Below are 19,462 nucleotides of genomic sequence, written 5' to 3'. Positions count from 1 at the left end.
ATCATCAGTCTAGAAATTTGGAGTCGAGACGGTCGAACTAGTCCTGGACCGATTTGGGCTGCTTGGAAAGCCACGGGAGCAGATTGAGCTACGAGAGCAGGCTGGGCCACGGGAGCTGGCTGCTCGGTGGGAGCAAGTTGGACCACGAGAGCAGGCTGGGCCACGAGAACAGACTGCTGAGTGGGAATAGGCTGGGCCACGAAAATAAGATACTCGGTGGGAGCAGGTTGGGCCACATGAGTGGGATACTCAGCGTGTGGCACACGTGGATGCGAGGCTAGGGCTCGGCTTGGCAACGCGTTGGGCTTGTGTTGGGCTTGGAGTGACATGGCTTGGGTCATGGCCTTGGTGCCACGAGCCTTAGATGGTACGGCTTGAGCTTGCTTTGGTGGCACAGCTCGCATCGTGGTAGTGGTGCCATGGACCTCGCCGCGGGTGCCCACCGCAGTGGTTCCCATGGTGGAACCTTGTGGTGATGGTGCCGTTCCCCCTAGGATCACATTTAGTCTCGTGGATCGCCGCAGTCCCATTTCTTGAATATTGGAATTTTCACTCATGGAGTTTTCTAAATTTCTAGCCATTGTATTTCTCTTTTTCATTTTATCAAAGAATCTTTGCAAATAAAAAATTCTAATAATAAGAACGTATGAAAAATACAAGTGGACTAGAAAATAGAGAAAAAACCGTTTTATGCGAGAGTCTTCTACAAGTGTGAATTTCAACTCTCAATAAAAACACCAATTTGTGGATGCAAATTTCTTCCTCCTTGATATTGGATAAAATTGCACCTACAAAACAAATAACACCTTCGGTCAAGGCCAAAAGCCTCACGCACCCACGATGAATGAGGGGGGCTTTGGTCAAAGAACCTCTGATGCCAAAGTTAGAATTTAGAGAGAAAAGTATTTGAGAGTTTTAGAGAATTTTAGCCAGAGTGAAGACATAGGTTTTTAGAGAAAAATGGGGTTCAATATGTAGAGCATGGCTGGTCCCCTTTGGAGAAAAGGTGGCCGGCCCTTTGGGGTATTTTTGGTGTGTAATGGGTGATAATTTGTGTAATGGGTGATTAACTGGTATAATGGGTGATTAATTGGTATAATGGGTGATTTAATTGGTGACTAATGGATTAATTAGGAAATAAATCCATTAATTAACCAATTAACCTAATTTTTATGGAATATTTTGAAGGTTATGGAATGATTGCTTTGTAAAGACTATGGAATGAGGAATTATGAAATAATTTTGAATTTGTTACCTTCTTTGGGAACTTTTGACTTGGTTGAGGGATGATTGCTCGCTGCTCGCGCGTAGGAATCCCATTATGCCTCAAGGATATTTTTGTCCTCCTTTATCCAAAAATTCATGTGTAGCACTATGATTATTTTTGGCTCTACAAATTCAATAGAATGTAGATAAAAATTGAATGACCGATTTTATTATGTGAATTCAACTTCTTTGATTGACTTATGAGAAGTTTCTTCAAGCATGGTCTAATATTATTCATTTACTTCAAATATTTGACTTTCTTTTTGTCATTAAAAAAATTATTGAAGAAATTCACGTATATAAATACATTTAGGACGTGTAAATAGCGTGTAACACATCGTGATTTAAAAAAATATCTTTTGCACGCGCTTGAGTACGAGTATGAAGGCTAGTCCATTATGATTAAATCCTCCATAAGCAGGGCCGAAAGACTGTTTTGAAACCATAAAAAGAGGAACAAGGACGACCAGCGGCTTTGAATATGAGTTCCAAGGCAAGTTTCGTTTAATCCAGACCAAACATCATCAAAAGTAAGAGAAAATTAAATTAATAAAACCTAAAATGCATGCTAAAGTGGATTTTTGTTTATTACGAAAATTTGTAGAAATGTTGCTGCTTCGAAGCGGCGGACGGCGCACGCATAAGCCTTTTTGGGCGGTTCTATTTAACCTTAGAGTACCGTAAGATAAACTAAATCAATAGAAAATAAATATATTAGTTAATATTGAAGTAATAATTTAATTATCAACAATTACGTTATATGATATATAAAATTTAAGATAAATAGTTGATCTCTCAAGCATTAGCTTAACATTGGGTGTATTCAATTAGGAATTTGAGAAATTTTAATGGATTTATAAATCCACGGATTTTTATAGAGTTTAATTGATTTGTAGTGATTCCATATAAAATTTTGATTCAATTCATTCAAAATCTCATGGGGAGAAGTGAGATTTGTGGATACTTAAAATACAATACAAAATTTCTCTAATTCTCTTTAATTCCTCAACTTTTTCAAATTCTTTAAAATCAATTTCTAATTGAATACACTAGAATGTTATAAACTTCTTTAAAATTCTAATTGAAATACATTCGAATTCCTAAAGATTTTAATACTCTGTCTTAAAATTTTGATTGAATACGGGTTGAATTTCAGAGAATCACTGAAAATCCAAATTGAATACCCCTAAATTCATTAAAAAAATTAAAATCTCTTAAAATTCCAATTGAATACACCCCCCCCCCCAATTGTATTCAATTGGGAATTTAATTCTTTTAATGATTCTAAGGGTATTCAATTAGGATTTTAAGATAGTTTACTAAAATCCTTAGAAATCCAGATGTATTCAATTAGAATTTTAAAGAAATTTATAACATTCCAAATGTATTTAATTAGAAATTCATTTTAAAGAATTTGAGAAAGTTATAATTAGAATGAATTGGAGAGATTTCGTAATGTATTTTAAGCATCCACAAATCTCACATCTCCTCATAAGATTTCGAGTGAATTAAATCAAAAATTTTATATGGAATCTTTACAAATCAATTAGACTCCATAAAAATTAATGAATTTATAAATTCATTAAAGTCTTTCAAATTTTCAATTGAATACATCTCAAGTACGCTGATAACAAAAAAAAAAATAAATTTGTTTAAAAATTCTTTAATCATATTTGATGCTTTTTTTTTAATTTTATTAAATAAAAAAAATAGGATTTTGGTTATGGCATTTTACTTGCTTTTGGCATGCGCAAAAAGTAGTCTCACGTGCTTCCCATATTCCCATTACCATCCGCAAAACCATGTCATTTTCTTATTATATAAAAATGTATCGTCATAAGAAATCATACTGAAATTGACTTAATTATTGGTTTTGTTCCAGTTTTTTGTGAACAAAGAAGGCAACACCCAATTGCCAAAGTATATAATATACTGCATCAGAAACAACAAGAAGGTGGTATAAAATTAAAATACTATTATTTGGCACATCGGGTTGAAATTAATCTTTTTGGTGCAATGATAGTTTATTTTCTGTTAAAGTATAATATTTAAACAATTGGGATGATCGTATTCAAGGTAAAGAGTTCTGACCTCAAGAAGAATTCGCATTTGCAATTGATTGAATCAATGTGCATCTGTATGCTCTCTCCACGTTGTTTGGCTCCTTATATATAATTATAAAGTTGTCACTGAAAAACAAATAATTTTTTTAATAATGACATGATGTTATTTTATCATGTAAACATTATAATTATATTTGTTTATTTTTGTTAAATCAATATTTAAATATTGTTTTTAGAAAAATTTATTGATTTTAAGATCGTTTATTCACTGTACAACAGACCTCAGATTTATGCTACTTGTTATCATAATCATTGATTTTGTTGGACACATGAATTACCAAACGTTCATCAAATCAAATGAATTTTTCTATAAAATGATATTTACAGTGATAAAGAAAATAAATAATTGTGTTAATGACGTTTGTACGACAAAATGGTATCACGTTGTCATTGAAAAAGGAATTCAATACCAAGACTAATTAAATTTCATGTAGTAACTTAAAAAAAAAAAAAACGAAATCCAGCTCATTAAACTTGGGTATGAAGTTTGTTGTAAGCTCCACGCGCGAGCCAAAGACATTTACCCTTCGGTTTCTTTTATCATATTCCATTCCATTATGTTTTCCGTGTTGGTGAAGCAACTTTTTGACAAGTGTTTTAGCTTCATTCAGACATAAAATGAACGAAATGCAACATTACTTTCAAACTCTGCCTTCAAATACGGCTCATGGGATTCTCTTGCTTTATTACGTTGCCCTAGAGGCTTGCCTTTGCTTTGAACGTAATATGAACAAATTTAAATCAAATTCAGCACAACTTTTTTTCTTTGTTAAATGATTTTTTTTTAATTTTTTATCAAACGATAGATTTTGTTATATTAAATGTTAGATTAGCAATTGATAGGGTTTAAACTTATATTATCATGTAAGGGCTCAACACCTTTATACTATTGTGGTAAAATGCTCATTGCTTTGTTAAATGAATTAAGGAGCCCTGGCTATTCTCGAGTTTATTGATGAATTAACAATTGATGTTTTAATCAAGTGAACTGAATCTCTTAGACTTTAACATCTGACATTGGATGTATTGCCTATTTTGGTATAGTATGAGTTCCTTGGAGGTGCACAATTCGATTCATAGATTAACTCAAGACAATCATATGATTTTAGAGTCGAAATAAACACAAACTATTCTTCTACAATAAGTAATAATTTGTCCGAAGCTTTATCTACATCACATTCACAAACGACGCACACTTACAACTGCTAAAAAAAAAAAAGGAAAAACATATCGAAGATGAATTTAATTAATGCCATTGGCCCATTACTGAAGTGACATGGGCAATTACGAATTTAACACTCCTTAATTTGAACTACTAGGCATATCTAAACTCCACCCCATGAACTTGCATGAGGATCTCGGTTTGATCTTTCAAATGAAAGCCCCTTCGAACTAATGGCCATTAACAAATGTAAATGTCACTAGATCACTAGATCATGCCCACTTTACGATCTGTCCATCCATCCTCATTTTTTAAATTCCACTTGTTTTTGGATAAAGATCGTGGAACAATAATTTGTACTAAAATAATGAGCAAATGATGAAAAAGTTGTTGATTTATCAAATAAAAGATTATGATAAAAAAAAATGCAACGATATGGATGCAAATACACTGTTAGCCAAAAGAATAAAAAAAACAGATACAACATATATATATATATAACCCTGTCAGCCTGGGTATTGCTAAACCTAATGGATCTCTGATGAAAGCACTGCAAAAGAAGAATTTTGTACTCCAAAAACAGCACAAGTTCATAAACGAACAAATCCCGGACGTCTGTGAAAATTTAGAACATGTCATATCAAGAGATCCAACGTGATCCTCTCTACATATCTATGAAAAGGACCTATTGGAAAAAGCTACGAGCATTGCTTTGGCATGTAAATTAATAAAATTCTTGTTAGTTAATTTATAAAATTCCTATTAATTAATAAAATCATTTCGAATTCCGCCGCTCCAGCTCCTGTTTTCGGATCGTGAATCGAATCGTGGTTGAAGCTTAATTCAACAAAAGAAAGCTCGATATTCCAGTCCAGACTGCGGTCTGTCTGCCCAGTATGACTTTGCAATTGCGTTTTCTACCCTTCCAAGCATGCCAAATGAGAATATCATACAAGTAAAGAATATGGAAGAAAAATAGAAAAAGCAAAAGAATTTGACTTTCTGCATTGGAAAAGCTTTTTCATGCTTCCCATATATGGATATGTAACATATGTTGTTGCTGTCATGTTGTGATTGATCAGCTCCGATTTAAGTCCCTCTTCCATGCACATGGAGGGGAAGGGGAAAACCAAGTATATATTCTCCATGTATTGGCAAGATTTTCGGAGCATGATGTGCCTAGCTGATACCTAATACTGTGTTACTATATATATCAGAACCACACATCTAGAGAATAAACCGTATCTTAGGAGTAGTCGCTTTATAATTTTGTCGAGAGGTCATTTTGTGATTATGGTTATTCTTTTTTTTCTAAGAAAAAAGCCTTGTAGCAATTATGACTAACTTCTCAACTCCGGTTTAGAGCGACAACATTCGTTCAAATTTGATGTGTTGCTTTTGTGATTTGTGTGCTTGATAAGAACTATGAAGAGAAAACTCGACGTTTGTGGGAAGTGACTCCTAGAAGAGTTTTCTTCCAGCATGTGCTAAGATCATCAATGGAGGTGCGGTCTTTCTCTCACAGTGTCGTTGCAATGATTTTGAAGGATTCATAGCTATGCCTTCTTGTCGTTTGTTGTTTCAAGATCTTTCAGGTAATGGTGCGATTTTTACTTGTGTGTTTGACGGTGTGTCCAGCTTGTTGGCTTTAGGATTTGTAAGTTTATTTTTCATGTTAGTTAGATGTGGGTCTCTTGTGGATGAGCAATCATATTTCAAAGGAGTTTGTTTTGTATTATGCTGTTTTTTGTTTTGATTTTATTGTCTATCTGCCGCGCAACAGACTATGTCCAACCATATTATGCCTTATAGCATGACGTCTTTTACAAGTTCATTAGAAAGTGATGCAAAGTTTTCTCCACGTGAATGTCATCCTTCTATGTTGAATTTGGGTATTACATAACGTCTTTTAAAATCTTGATTATATGAGATAATCCACGCATGAACTGGATGAAGAACACTGCATTTGCCTCAAAAGCAAGCAAGATGGCCCTTTGACCAAGCTCCTTAGCAATAAATTTTCCCCTAGAACTATGATCGACCTGCAGACCTACAGAGACACACACTTCTTAGTGACCGAAACAAGGTGTGTCCTACCAACCAACTCTATAGCTAAACCCCCTCATGGTCGAAACATGCTTCACTATTTGCAACATCAACTTCACCGTGATCGAGACAATAATTAGTAATTACAAAAGAATGATAATCATATATTCACTACCGAGATAGACTGTCCATTAAAATTCAGGGCGGTCTAAAGATTTTTGAGGCACGAGGTAATGCCAAAAAATGTATTCTCATTTTATATAAGAAAATTATTTGTTTCACATGTAAGACATTGATAAAATTATACTTAGAAAATCATTACAAACCTAATAATTTAGAAACATGGAAAAACTAATTTATTTTGTATCGTGAGAAGGAAACAAAAAAACTTCAGGTTTACAAGTAGATAGATATGAGTTTTGTTTTCCGTCTGAACTTTTAAAGTGTTTTTGTATAAATTGTGAGGTGTTTTTTCTTATTTACTAACCTTGTCAGTATGGGATTAAAAAAATAATGATGTTTTTGAGTCTTTAATTGATATGTATAAGTAATAAATGGGTACTAAATTAAACTTTTTGAGGACACGTCATCTGATTTGCAAATTTGGTCTAAAAATTTGGTCAACGCATTACTCTTTGTTGAAGATTAGACTTGAATTGGAACAAATGTTTAAAAATAATAACTCACATAGCTACTAGCTAATAATTAAAAATAAATTAACAACCAAACAAAAATTCGTAAAAATTGAAAAGAATAAACATGCACTTAGCATTTCGAACTTAAGACATCTCGTTAATTTTAAACAACAAAAACCATTGATTCTAATTAAACTTCTTGATAATTTAGCCAAATTTTATATATTTATACTCTTATGAAAAGAAATTTGTAAAAATTGAAAGGTAAATAAACACATATGGTGTTTTGAACCCAAGATCTCATCATTAATTTCAAACAGCAAAACCACCAATTCTAGTTAAATTTCTTTGTCATTGAACCAAATTTTATAAATTTATACTCTTATGAAAACATATATAAATATAATACCCTAATAATTTTAGTGCCTCCAATTATTTTGGGCCTCGGACGGTCGCCCTGTTAGTACTGGGGCTGGGCGGGGCCTGTTAAAATCGTAATACATTTTTAGTAATAGTATTGTTTTTATATTTTTATAGTATTAAACTGTCAATCAGAACTGTATCTTTTAGATAATAAACCATATAATAATATTTATATTTATATACTTATAGTTAGATTCTAAAAACTGCTAAGCACTAGACGGGAGGCGAGCTGAGCGGGCTAGATGGGCATCTAAGTAGTTCTAGGCGCATTTTCTTAATTTTCAAACGTTTAAGGATTAATCAGGATGGTATCCAACGGTCTTAGAACAATGACTTATAGTGCTCGATTGTCAATCAAGACCATACGTTTAAAGTATATACCGTTATAAAACGTTTATGCCATACAAAACTTTATCATCACCACTAACGATAATGAAATTCTTGTACTCCTTGACGTATGTAGGGTTAATAAGAAAGTAGATTGTACCTATTCAATTCCAAAGTACATATTAAGATTCATGGTTGCAAAAGGGGAGCCATACACCGCATGATATCCTAGGTGGGCTATTGCCTATGCACGCATATATAATACCTGTTTCCATATATAGTATTAGTATCATGGCCAATAACAAAGTCAAATTGGGGATATTTTTTTTTTTCTTCTTTTTTAACTTTAGCTGATGAGATTAACATCCTTCCACTTTGTCCCCCTCCTCCCCCAATCTTCTTTTTATTTCCTTCACACTTTTTTGATACCACGACATCAAGAGGTGAGGATTTAGGTAAGTTACATAGTTTATTAATCATAATAATTTGATTTGAGATCGATATTAACGAGAGCTCAATATATATTTCTTATTTAAAAATAAAAATATATTACCAGACAGTAGTGCTAAATAGGAACACCTGTACTAAGTGGCAACACTTTATGCTTTATTTGTTTGATCTTTGATGTTCTTCTTCGGAATGGGTGGAGGGTTCCCATCTTTCTCCTTTTCCTTGAGCCATTGCTTTTCTCATAGGAAAGGAATATTGCCAGTGCTTCTTAAAAAGCCCTTTTGGGCCCCATCTCCAGTCCAATCATGTGGGCCCATTCTGTCTGCTCCGGCCCATTACATTTTCTCACTATTCATTAAATAAAGACGTTGTTGCGTAAATAAACAGAATGCCGACGTGGCCTTTGCGTTGAGGGGGTTGGTGTCATTGAAGTGGAGACTTGGCCCCACCCCAAACAAGCCACTTTGTCCTACTCACAGGATTTGGATCCCATCCGGATCCAAAAGATTAGAAATTTTTACATTTTAATCATTCATCGTATATCATGCGGTAATAAAATTATTTAAAATTAAACACAAAATAGTACCTAATGAACACTGACCGCACGACGATTAACGATTAAAATGTGAAGATCTTTTATATCTCTATAAAAATGATCAGGAGTGAGGTTCCTCATCCATACTCACAGTTTGAAGTGACACCTCTCTCTCTCTCTCTCACTCTCTCCTTTGAACCTTTGCTTGTTTGGTACACATGAATGTCGTAGTACCCTTTAGTTTACATCATTCCATTCCTCCATGCTCTGTTACTTTCACCATAAAGTTTTAACCACAAATGGATGAACGCCACACATGGTTAGATATTGGTTAGGTGTGTTACTCAAGCAAAGATTATAAGTTACTTCGTTGGAGAGTGAAAAATTATACCACACAACATACATGCACAGTTAATTTTTCTCTTATTTGCCTCTCGTATGTTACTTATGTGATCATTTATTGTTAGAAAAGAAAACTCATCTATACATAATAAGTACTTCTTTTTTATTCGATCGCCTCACAACGATTGGTAATGTACATTGTAAAACTAATATATATCACGATATCTACTTCTTTATGAATCACCTTCAAAGCCAGGCCTGAGAGTAGTTGAATAAGACGACAACTAGGGCCCCAATCTTGGTGGGAGGAATGTTTTTTAAAATGGTATAGATATTATAAATTAATAAAAGTAACCCAAATTCAGCAAATGAGTTGCTGGCGTGGTGGAAATAGAGTGTGTAATCTTTCTTGGTGTTGGCAGTTTGGAATCCGACAGTGTTGTTTATACACATCAATGTACAAAGGATCGGGAGCTAGAGGACTTTAGGGTTCCACTTTGAAGGCTCGCTACAGCCCTTAAATTCTTAGAACCAGTCCATATCGCCCCTTAGGTATTAATCATGTGATAATTCTTACTAGAAATGATTTACGCACACTATTTTTTTGTCTATATTATTTTTACATGGAAAACAGTTCTAGAAGAAGGGTAGCCCACTATTGTTTCACCTTGCGAATAAGCACTATATGACAAAGTCCTTTTTAGGAGCATTGGATCTAGCAATCGACTTTAGCAAAAATGAAAGTAATCCTTTTTATAACTACCTGACTTTAACAACTTTTAATTACTAAACAAAAAAAAAAAAACCATAAACTAGGCGCTTTGATTGATTTTTAACAACCTTTCCTTTTATAAAACGCATAGATCTAAATCCTCACTTTAAAGGGGTCCAATTTAAAACATAGTTCCCTCAAGTTCCCTTACGACCATGTTCTTCTTTTCTTTTCTTATTTCATCGAAGCACGATACATTATTTTTTAAAATTTATAATGCACTCACGGTTTCAAGATATGTTATTTTAAATAAAATTTAACTTAATAAATATATATATAGCATATTTATGTGAATCAAACTTAAAGCATTTTAACGTTAACGAGCCGATGAAGTTTGAGGTAGATGAACTAAGGAAGAGGGAGATACCCAAGCATGCATTAGATGAATGGTACCTACAAGATTTGAAACCAAATCTATTTAGTTAATGTGATTTTGACTCTTAAGGAATCTCAATAAACCTAATAGCGTATTATCTTTCCTAGATAAGAAAACTTTCTACAACTCATTATAAATAATTACGTGTTTATTTTTTTATCATGCGCGTATACGTATGAGATATATAAACTCATAATTATATACAACTCGTGACAATTCGTAGAGACCTATTCATTTCAGATGAAAGTGATATGAGAAGTTTGTCCAAAACCAATTGGTGCACTTTTATAACCAGGCAAAGTGATAAATATGACTTGCAGATTCTGATGCGAACAAAGAAGTGGGTTTGATTTTGTACATTTCCGCTTTGAATTGAATGGATTTCTACATAAATTTATGATCCATGGGATTCAATGGATGTGTTTTACGAAGAAAATTGATGTTACATTATAAAATTAATAGACAATATGAAGAGTAGTCCAACCTTTTATAAACCCTTGCAATGTTTCTCTTTTCACTGATATAGAACTTTTTTTATCTTCACATCCTTACACGCTCCCTTACATATAGCGAATTTTCAAGCCAAACACGAATTAGGTGACGTAAAGCACGTGTGGCTGTTAGGCTTCACACATAGGCCAACCTACTCTAATACCATGAAGAAAGTTAAAGTTCCACCATAAAACTAATTAGCAGCCCAACCTCTTATAAGTCATTGCAATGTTTCTTCTTTCACCGACGTAGGACTTTTTTATCTTCACATCCTCATATGTTAAAGAACATGGACAAATTAGCTGGTGGTGCAAGGACAATATGGTTTCAATAGCAATAAATGACTGAGAATAACCATGCATGTTTTATAAGCATTCATATGGCCTCAATTTTGGTGCATTTTGGTATTTTGGTTCCTACATTTTAAGACATTAAGGACGTGGTTCAAACGGTGGCTTTAAAAGCCTCATGGACGACTTTAACACCTTAAGTCCTTATGTTCAATTTGTTCGTAGTTAAGAACCAATGTCTTGTGGGGATGAAAATACCAAAGACTTGAAGAGTAGCTGAGTTGAATTCATTCTTTTGCTTCTGACATGCTAAACGTTATATTTGACAATGAAGTTGAAAGTCAGAGTACATCGAATAGACGAACAAACATACTACAAAACTGATATAAAAAAAAATTTGGTAAAAAATATTTAAAAAGTGAAAAACAAATATGGAAGATTCTAGTAAAAATGAATATTGAGTTGTGAAGGGAAAATGAAGAAGATGGTTGGACTTTTATAGAATAACAATATTTTTATTTATTTTTACCATTGGATTAATCTTAGCTATTGATTTTCAAACTAATTTGAAATCAAACGCACCAGAATGCGCCACGTGTCACAAGATAAAATTTTCAATTTTTTTACTATTGAAATCCGCATAGTCCAGATACTTTGGTACTTAGAAATCCAACAGTTGTAAGGAAGCCACGTCAACGAGTTGTTGGGCTATGTTAATTTGCTGCAGCAGGCCCCACTGTTGTAGTTTTTGTCTCCCAATTGCCAAAATCGAGTGTGTACTAAACGCGCCTGATAAAAAAAAAATTAAAATAATGGTTGACTTCGGACATCGGCTGCCTACTAGGGCAAGGTCACGCTTATCTTGCTTGACCTTTTAGACAGGCTGGAGTTGGCCCAAAACTTACCCTCGACAAATTGTCCTTGTCATCCACCAACTGGTGGACATGCTCTAATAAGAGCTGATTTTCACATACCCTTTTTCACCTCTCACACATTACTCTGAAACAAAAATAACAAATATAATTAAGGAGAAGCTATAGGAGGACAAAAGCGGTGTGTGGTTATAACTTAAATGTTACTTGTTTCTCAACAATGATCACATAAGGGCTTGAACTAGGGAGCAATAAGTCCATGTCCATAAAGGCCCGATCCAGTACAATGCTGGGCTTGGGAAAACCTTGCCCGTGTTCTTGTGGGAGAGCCTAGCCGGGAGAAGACGAATTTACAGGAAAGGATTCGGCTTTTTTTTTTTTTTTTTTTTGGGTGAACGATTTAGAGTCCTTTTTCACAACGCTCAAATTCAAATGGAAAAAAAGCATGACAAGAGTCACCTAAAAAGAAAATTTCATGGAAAAAAGTGCAGTTGCATTAAGAAAATGATTAGAATGGAGTAAAATATTGATCAGAACTCATGACCTCTTCCGACAAAATGAAGATTGAATCCCACTAGACCGTATTATGGCAATTAATTTGATTCACTTAGACATTGGTATGCGACTATGTGAGGGTGTTCATAAGAAAAGAGCATTAATCCAGCTGCAGTACCAACAAATAGTTTTTTAACAGCCCGTAAAAAGTTACTAGACGGCGTCAATTCTTCTTTTTTCCCTAGAAAAATGATTTTCAAATGCATTTTCTTCTTCCGCACACCCTTGTTCATTTATGTCCCGTGATTCTTTTTTTATTTATTCAATCTAATTGTGTGAAATTAACAAGAGTGTGCAGCAAGAAAAGGGGCATGAAAAGCCTTTCTCCTTTCCCTATACACTTGAATTTCAAATTAACACGTTAAAAAAACGTCTCAAATGACATCAGAAGACGAAGGCAGTCACATTAATGGCAACGCTATACGAAGGGTATTGATTTTCACTCTCGTTTTCTCTGCACTTATTTCCGTGTTTTGATCATTTGATTCATTCAATCTAAAGGCTTTAAGAAACAGGAATGCAGGGGATATCATGCGAATGCGGAAATCACTTCCCTACGCAGAATTAGTAATTTAAGTAACGGGCACAGATACTTTTGAAGAGCATAGATATGAGATTTTCTAATTCTAAACCAACCTCCCAACTGAAGTTTTAACAGAACAAAAAGGGTAGACGATAGCGAAAAGACCGGCAACAGCAACAAAAAAAGCATATAATAAGATGAGAAATATGACAGGACGAACTTCTGGCCAACACAACCACTTATACCTCCCACGGATTAAGTTCTTCCCGACGACCATCAAATTTTTAGTTGTTCCAAGATTTTAACCGTCTTCGATTCCACCAAATCATCGGCAGCTGCTCTTACAGTTTCCTCTACTTGACCTATGGGTTTATTCTGCACACCGGGAGCAATAACAGCAGCAGGATCTTTCGGAATGATTGGAGGATCTTCTTTCAGAATGATTGGGGAATCTTCTTTCGCAATGATTGGAGGATCTTCTTTCACAATGACTGGAGATTCTTCTTTCCGAGTGGTCGGTGGATCATCTTTCTTAACCGGTGGAGCAGAAAATACAGGTACAGCCTGCCTCATTGTGACAGGAGGAGCCACACGTACAGGTGGAATACGCATTGTTTGGCAGGGCATTGCATGAGGTGGCGGAAGTGGTGGTGCTGAGAACACAGGCACTGCTGTTCTTATTGTCACCGGTGGTGCAATTCCATGGCAAGGAGTCCTCAATTGTCTAATGGGTACATAAGGAGCTGCTCCTGCAGCAGGGAATCTGTGGGGACGCATCACACGGCTGTCTAGTGGAGAAGCCTGTGATGAAGCAACACGATTATCATGTGTTGCATTTGATTGGTACCTGCTCCGGGAAGCTTGCTTTTGGCAAATTAAGGGCAGTATTTTTGAGGTGTGAGCAGGAGGAGGTTGTGGACTTGTAGGTCTGCGGTTCTGAACTGGAAACTTCTTTGGAAATAGAATTGGAGCAGTTGGATTTGCCATCGTCATCTTTTCCTTTATACGATAATTGAGCAAGGCTCGTGCTATAGTGATCTGTTCCAGCTCATCATTGTTCTCTGGCTCAGACGAAGAGCTTGCAGTTTCCTTTGCCACTGTCCAATAGAAAACAGGTGATTCAAGTTAAACACAAAATTATTAAACTTAGACCTCGACTCTCATAATTCATCACCAAGTTTAACACATAAAGTTAACCAAGTCCATATATATTTTTTAACGAGAACATAATATGTAAGAATAACTTCAAAGCAATATCGCATTAATTTAATAGCGAGTATCATACGGAAAGAAATGACAAAAAGTCAGAAACTGTTTTATGTCGCCAATGAGAACATTAAAATGCAAGCAACAGATGCAAAATGTTGTTTAATGCACCACATTAGTTCAACTAATTTGATTAAGATGGAGACTAAACTAAAACCAAATTCAAGCAAAGGGGCAAGCATTGTGATCTGAAATTACAAAGCGATGAGATATAAGTCTGACTAGTACACAGGGACTCACATTGTTTCAAAGACGACCAAGCTGCCATTGCTGCATTCTTCTCTGCTTGTTTTTTGTTCTTGGCAGGTTCCCCCGTAAATGTGATTCCAGCCAATTCAACTACCCCGGTGAAAACAGGTAGGTGGCCAAGGCCAGACCTGAAGGTTGTGTACTGCGGCAACGGAGCTCCTACCCTTTGAGCAATTTCCTGCAAGAGGTTCTTGTAAACCCCCGTCTCATCCTGAGCAAAACAAACACCTTATCAGAATCAAGACAACAAAACAAATCGCAAAACGCATTGGACACCAACACATCAAAGCGATAATGATATCGGTAAAAATTACACCGACCCAGTTAAACTAATTACATTTGGTAGCAAAATTTGAATTTCGACAACAAAATTGCCAATGTATCCAACATATTATTGGAAGGGAGGACTGTTCAGGTGTCATATCAATTCGCAACCAACCCGAAAACTGTAGATTAAGCAAGAAAACTAAAACTTCCTCGATGCCTATTAACTCAACTAGAATGCATTTCAATTTCCATAAAAAACTAGACAATCAAATTTCATGAGATCAAATTTCCTCCTAATTTCACCAATACACAAGACAAGTTGCGAAAAGAAAATGACTTGCCCTGTTTTCCCGGCAACCAATCAGGCGGTCAACCAGAAAGAACAGGTTCCATATAGTTGACTCTGGAAACCCACGATTTAATATGACCAAAATACCCCTTTCCGAAGTATTTAATTACTGACATTTCCAGTTCGCAGGGTCGTCAGCTTTTTCAGAATTCAGAGAATCCAAACCGGATTTTAAGAAATCCCCAACGCTATCAACTACAAAATGAAGAGGGACATTTCGGTCATATCGTCAACCTCACCCCAGTTTCCAACCTCAAAAACCTAATCCTGGCCGGCCAGTGATCATTGCGCAGAACAGGCTTGATCACTTACACGGCGCACATTAGCAAACCCCTAAATTTCGAAATTACGGAAAACAAATTTTAATTTTTTAAATTACCGAATTCAGTTACAGAGCTCATCATGTTCACACAGTAACTGATCAGCGAGAAACGGAGCGGCGACCGAGGACCACGCGCGCAAAAACCCTAAAGGAATCCTAACAGCTTGAAGAGAAGGAGAGAGAGAGAACTAACCAGAATCCTAGCGGCAAGAGAGTGAGATGGGCCGCGATTGGAGAGGTAGTTGAGGGCGACCTCGGCGGCGGAGTGCTCGGCCTGGCGGAGAGTGGTGCAGTAGTGAGGGCTTTCGAAGATCTCGCCGTTAAAGTTGACGGTGGCCTTGAACCTGGGCGCGTGGTCCGGACCTTCCCGAATGCACGTGTAGGAAGGCAAGTTGAAGCAGCTCCTTTGGGCCAGCTCTTGCAGCTGGTTCTTGTACATTTCTTCTCCCCTGTACTCTTCTCTCCCCCTCTCTGCGTGTCTGTGCCCGACCCAACTGTTCTCGAAGCTCCGAAGTTGGGTTCTGGTAATGGGAGGAGCCCGGGAAGATCGGATCGGCGCCGATTTTGGGTCGGGTGGAAAGTGGGTTTGGGTTTTTGGGGCCGGCAGGAAATGGGTCGGGTTGAGATCAGAGATTTTTAGGGTTCTTTGGGGATGGGGGTGTGAAATTGAGTTTGAAGAGAGAGAGGAAGGTTGGGACTTTGGAGTTGGGGGATGTGAAGCTGCAAAAAGCAGAGAGAGAAACGGAGAGACGGATAGATGGAGAAAAGAGAAAAAGGTAGGGGGTGGGGGTAATATTTCTGGATAGTGGAGTTTTTCTTTTTGGAAGGTAATTATAAAATATTGGGGAGAGAGAAAAAGGGTGGGAGAGAGAGAAGAGGGGAGAGGGGGGGGGGGGGGGGTAGTTAATTAAATAGTGGGGTTTTAGTACTGTTAGTCAACCGAACGTTAGGCTGCATGGGTTCATTTTTTTTCTTTTTTTTTTTTCTCAAAAATAGAATCAACCAAAGCGAGAAACCTCGCAAATAACCAGTACCATTACAATAAAAAATAAAACTAGGAGTAGCCCGTAAGAGAATAGTCATATCCCGAATATACACTTTAGAGGGGGATGAACTCACATTAACCACGATATCAATCATAAAGTTTGTTTATTGATAAATATGCTTTTAAGTTACCTAATGAAATGATGAAGTCAATTAACGAATGTTTTCAATCGTGTCTTGAGTTCTCCGAGGGATATAACCCTTATATTCCACGGATCAATAACTAATTTAGAGTATTCCTCCACATAAATTTTAAAGAAACCCTTCTATTTTGCAAAGTTGAGTGCATCTCTAAGCGTGGCGCTTCAGCCACCAATACAGTACATTCATTTTATGTTTTCCCCTCTTTTTCTATATTTTCTTGTTTTTCTCTCTTTATTTCTTATTTCTTGTTGTTTTCCTTCTTTTTACTATTTTACATATTCATTTTATATATTCTTATAACTTCAAATTTACCACCAAAACACAAATAAAAACAAAAAATTTACATGTACATCGTAACTATTTGTTTGAGATACTTTATTAAGAAATGATAATTGCACATTATTTTTTTCGTACACACTTTTGTTCAATTTTGTACGTTGTTCTTATTTGATTTATTTAATTTTATAACCATAAATAAAAAAAGAGTTTATTTGAAGAGAAAAAATTGTGTGCAGTTATCCTTTCTCTTTCACTACTCTCAATTAAGTTTGTATTATTTTATTATTATTTACCAACGATATTTCAAGAACATTTAATTTTGTTTCTTAAAAGGGAGTGAAAACGTATAGTCGTTTCGTTGCTCTCAATGAGTGTCTTACATGATTCATATACACTGTATGCTGATGTTGGGGCACTTTTAGGTCAAGGTGGACTGGGGCTTTGAGAACATCCTCTTGACTTCCTTGGTACGTATTCGTAACAAGTCCCGGGATATCTCGAAAGAGTTAGCTTGTCTTAGGAAATACTCCGGTAACATCAACGACTCAAAGCTAGCATGAATGATCAAGATAATGACTTGCTCAAGTGAAGCGTAGTGTGGAAGCTAGAAGATTATCAGTTTACATGAGAGAGAAGGGATTTGCATGGTTGCATGGCATTCTTTGCTAGATAATCTGGGCTTCCCTATGGTGATAGTAAGGTTTCTAATGGCTGAGATGTTTAATGCAAAACTATTACTAAGGTTGCATAGATGGTGATGCTTGGGGCTTGGAGTATGCTTATGGGCTAAGTGGAACTTTTCGGGCTTCTTCCTGGGTGGTTCTCTCTCACTATGTTTTCTTTATCTCCATATATGTGTTCTTCCAATCTCCATTTCTATAATGGTTTCTCCCTTCTTATGTAAGTGAAGGGTTCTTCTCTAAGCTTCAAAGGAATCTCCCTTTGTGGCTTGGTCTCCCCCTCCTTTCTCCCTAGCCCTCATATTATTCCCATTTTGGTGTAAGATAGTTGCACTGTTGAGACCAGCAGTTTGCTTCATCTCGAGAGTCGGCTTTCCCAGGGCGGCCTTCCGCATACGCTACTTCTGGTAGCGTGCCTCATGGCTTTTGCGCTTTGGTTGTTTGTGTAGACTGGGAAGGGAAAATTTGCATTAAATGCCTGACTTGCTGGGCTTAACATGCATTTAATGCAAGAATCTGGTTTAATCCTAACTAAAGGAGTTGGCTTGCTAGGGAAAGGGGTAAACTAAGCTAATTCTATCTCAATGATGCCTGCGTGAAATACAAAGGGTATGGGCTTGGATATTTGGGCCCTTAAGTAGCCCAAAGTCTTCCATAACCCCAATTCCACGTAGGCCCGATAACCTTTTGTAACCATCCACCCCACAATCCACTTGACAAGCCCCGAATAAGTGACTTAGGCTTCGCATGAATTGTGGCTAAGGAAGCATGGCGTGATGAATAGGCATGAGCATGGTGTGAATATCTGGCTTAATCACCGTGACATGGCATGTTTGTAAATATATCCCTCGTCGATCTCGTGCCTTGGCATGTGTTTGGGCTTGAACGTAGGCTTTGCATGACAATTGGACCTTGATACTTGGCTGGCTTGGTGTGTGACATTTTTGGGCCCCAACAGCTGATTATGTGATGATACAACCACTGCATATGAGACACTCGTTGTAAGCAATAAAATGACTATATGTCAGTTATAACCAATGCATGTTAAACACCCCTTATCTATACTCGAACAATAAATATGTCAGTTATAATCAGTGCATGTTACACACCCGTTAAATACAATTGTGTCTGGGAAGATTTATTGTTTGTTCTCGATGGCCAACGCATGTTTGACACTTGTTAGTTGCAATTTGACGATCGTAAAAATGTTATGACTAGTGAATGTAGGATGCACGTTGAGTAAAACTGCAATAGGTAAAATTTTCTCCAAAACAGGTTCAAATTGATTGTTTGTATGTTTTTTGTGTTACTAAACATCTATTACACAATTGAGCTTTATTTCGTGTAGGCGTTCTAAAGAATATATTTCCTTTCGTGGTCCACAACATGTGGAAAAATCAATTCATCTTTCAATATTATTGTTACAAACTTTTAATGATTTTTAGTATATGAATAGTATTTGCAATGCTTAGCAATTTTCACACTCTAGCAATATATACCTCTACAATTAGTCTCCTTGTTTGTAAGATTTCATGTTTTTTTTTTTTTTTTTTTTTAATGGAGTCCGATGAACACACGACTAAGGCATTCGAAAAGAACAATCAAATAACTATCAAAATGCAAACAAACAGACTTCTTCAAGAGCAAAAAGTCCCCAAATTTATTCAACCCAT

General features: G+C 36.1%; 1 protein-coding gene across 1 annotated transcript; it reads right to left on the bottom strand.

The window, feature by feature from the left end:
* Positions 1–13,195: 13,195 nt before the first annotated feature.
* Positions 13,196–16,319, bottom strand: LOC125479498 (double-stranded RNA-binding protein 2-like). Its single transcript, XM_048588892.1, has 3 exons — positions 15,836–16,319; positions 14,696–14,915; positions 13,196–14,286 (listed from the first exon to the last, which is right to left on the bottom strand). Exons 1-3 carry the CDS (start codon positions 16,079–16,081, stop codon positions 13,466–13,468), a joined length of 1,287 nt encoding a protein of 428 aa, XP_048444849.1. The 5' UTR covers positions 16,082–16,319; the 3' UTR covers positions 13,196–13,465.
* Between the last annotated feature and the right edge of the window lie 3,143 nt (positions 16,320–19,462).

The sequence above is a fragment of a genome, unplaced genomic scaffold (genome assembly GCF_019419815.1).
Source record: "Pyrus x bretschneideri cultivar Hongxiangsu unplaced genomic scaffold, Pyrus_bretschneideri_v1 Contig29, whole genome shotgun sequence".
NCBI classification, from domain to species: Eukaryota; Viridiplantae; Streptophyta; class Magnoliopsida; order Rosales; family Rosaceae; genus Pyrus; species Pyrus x bretschneideri.
This window is presented reverse-complemented; position numbering and strand designations above follow the sequence as displayed.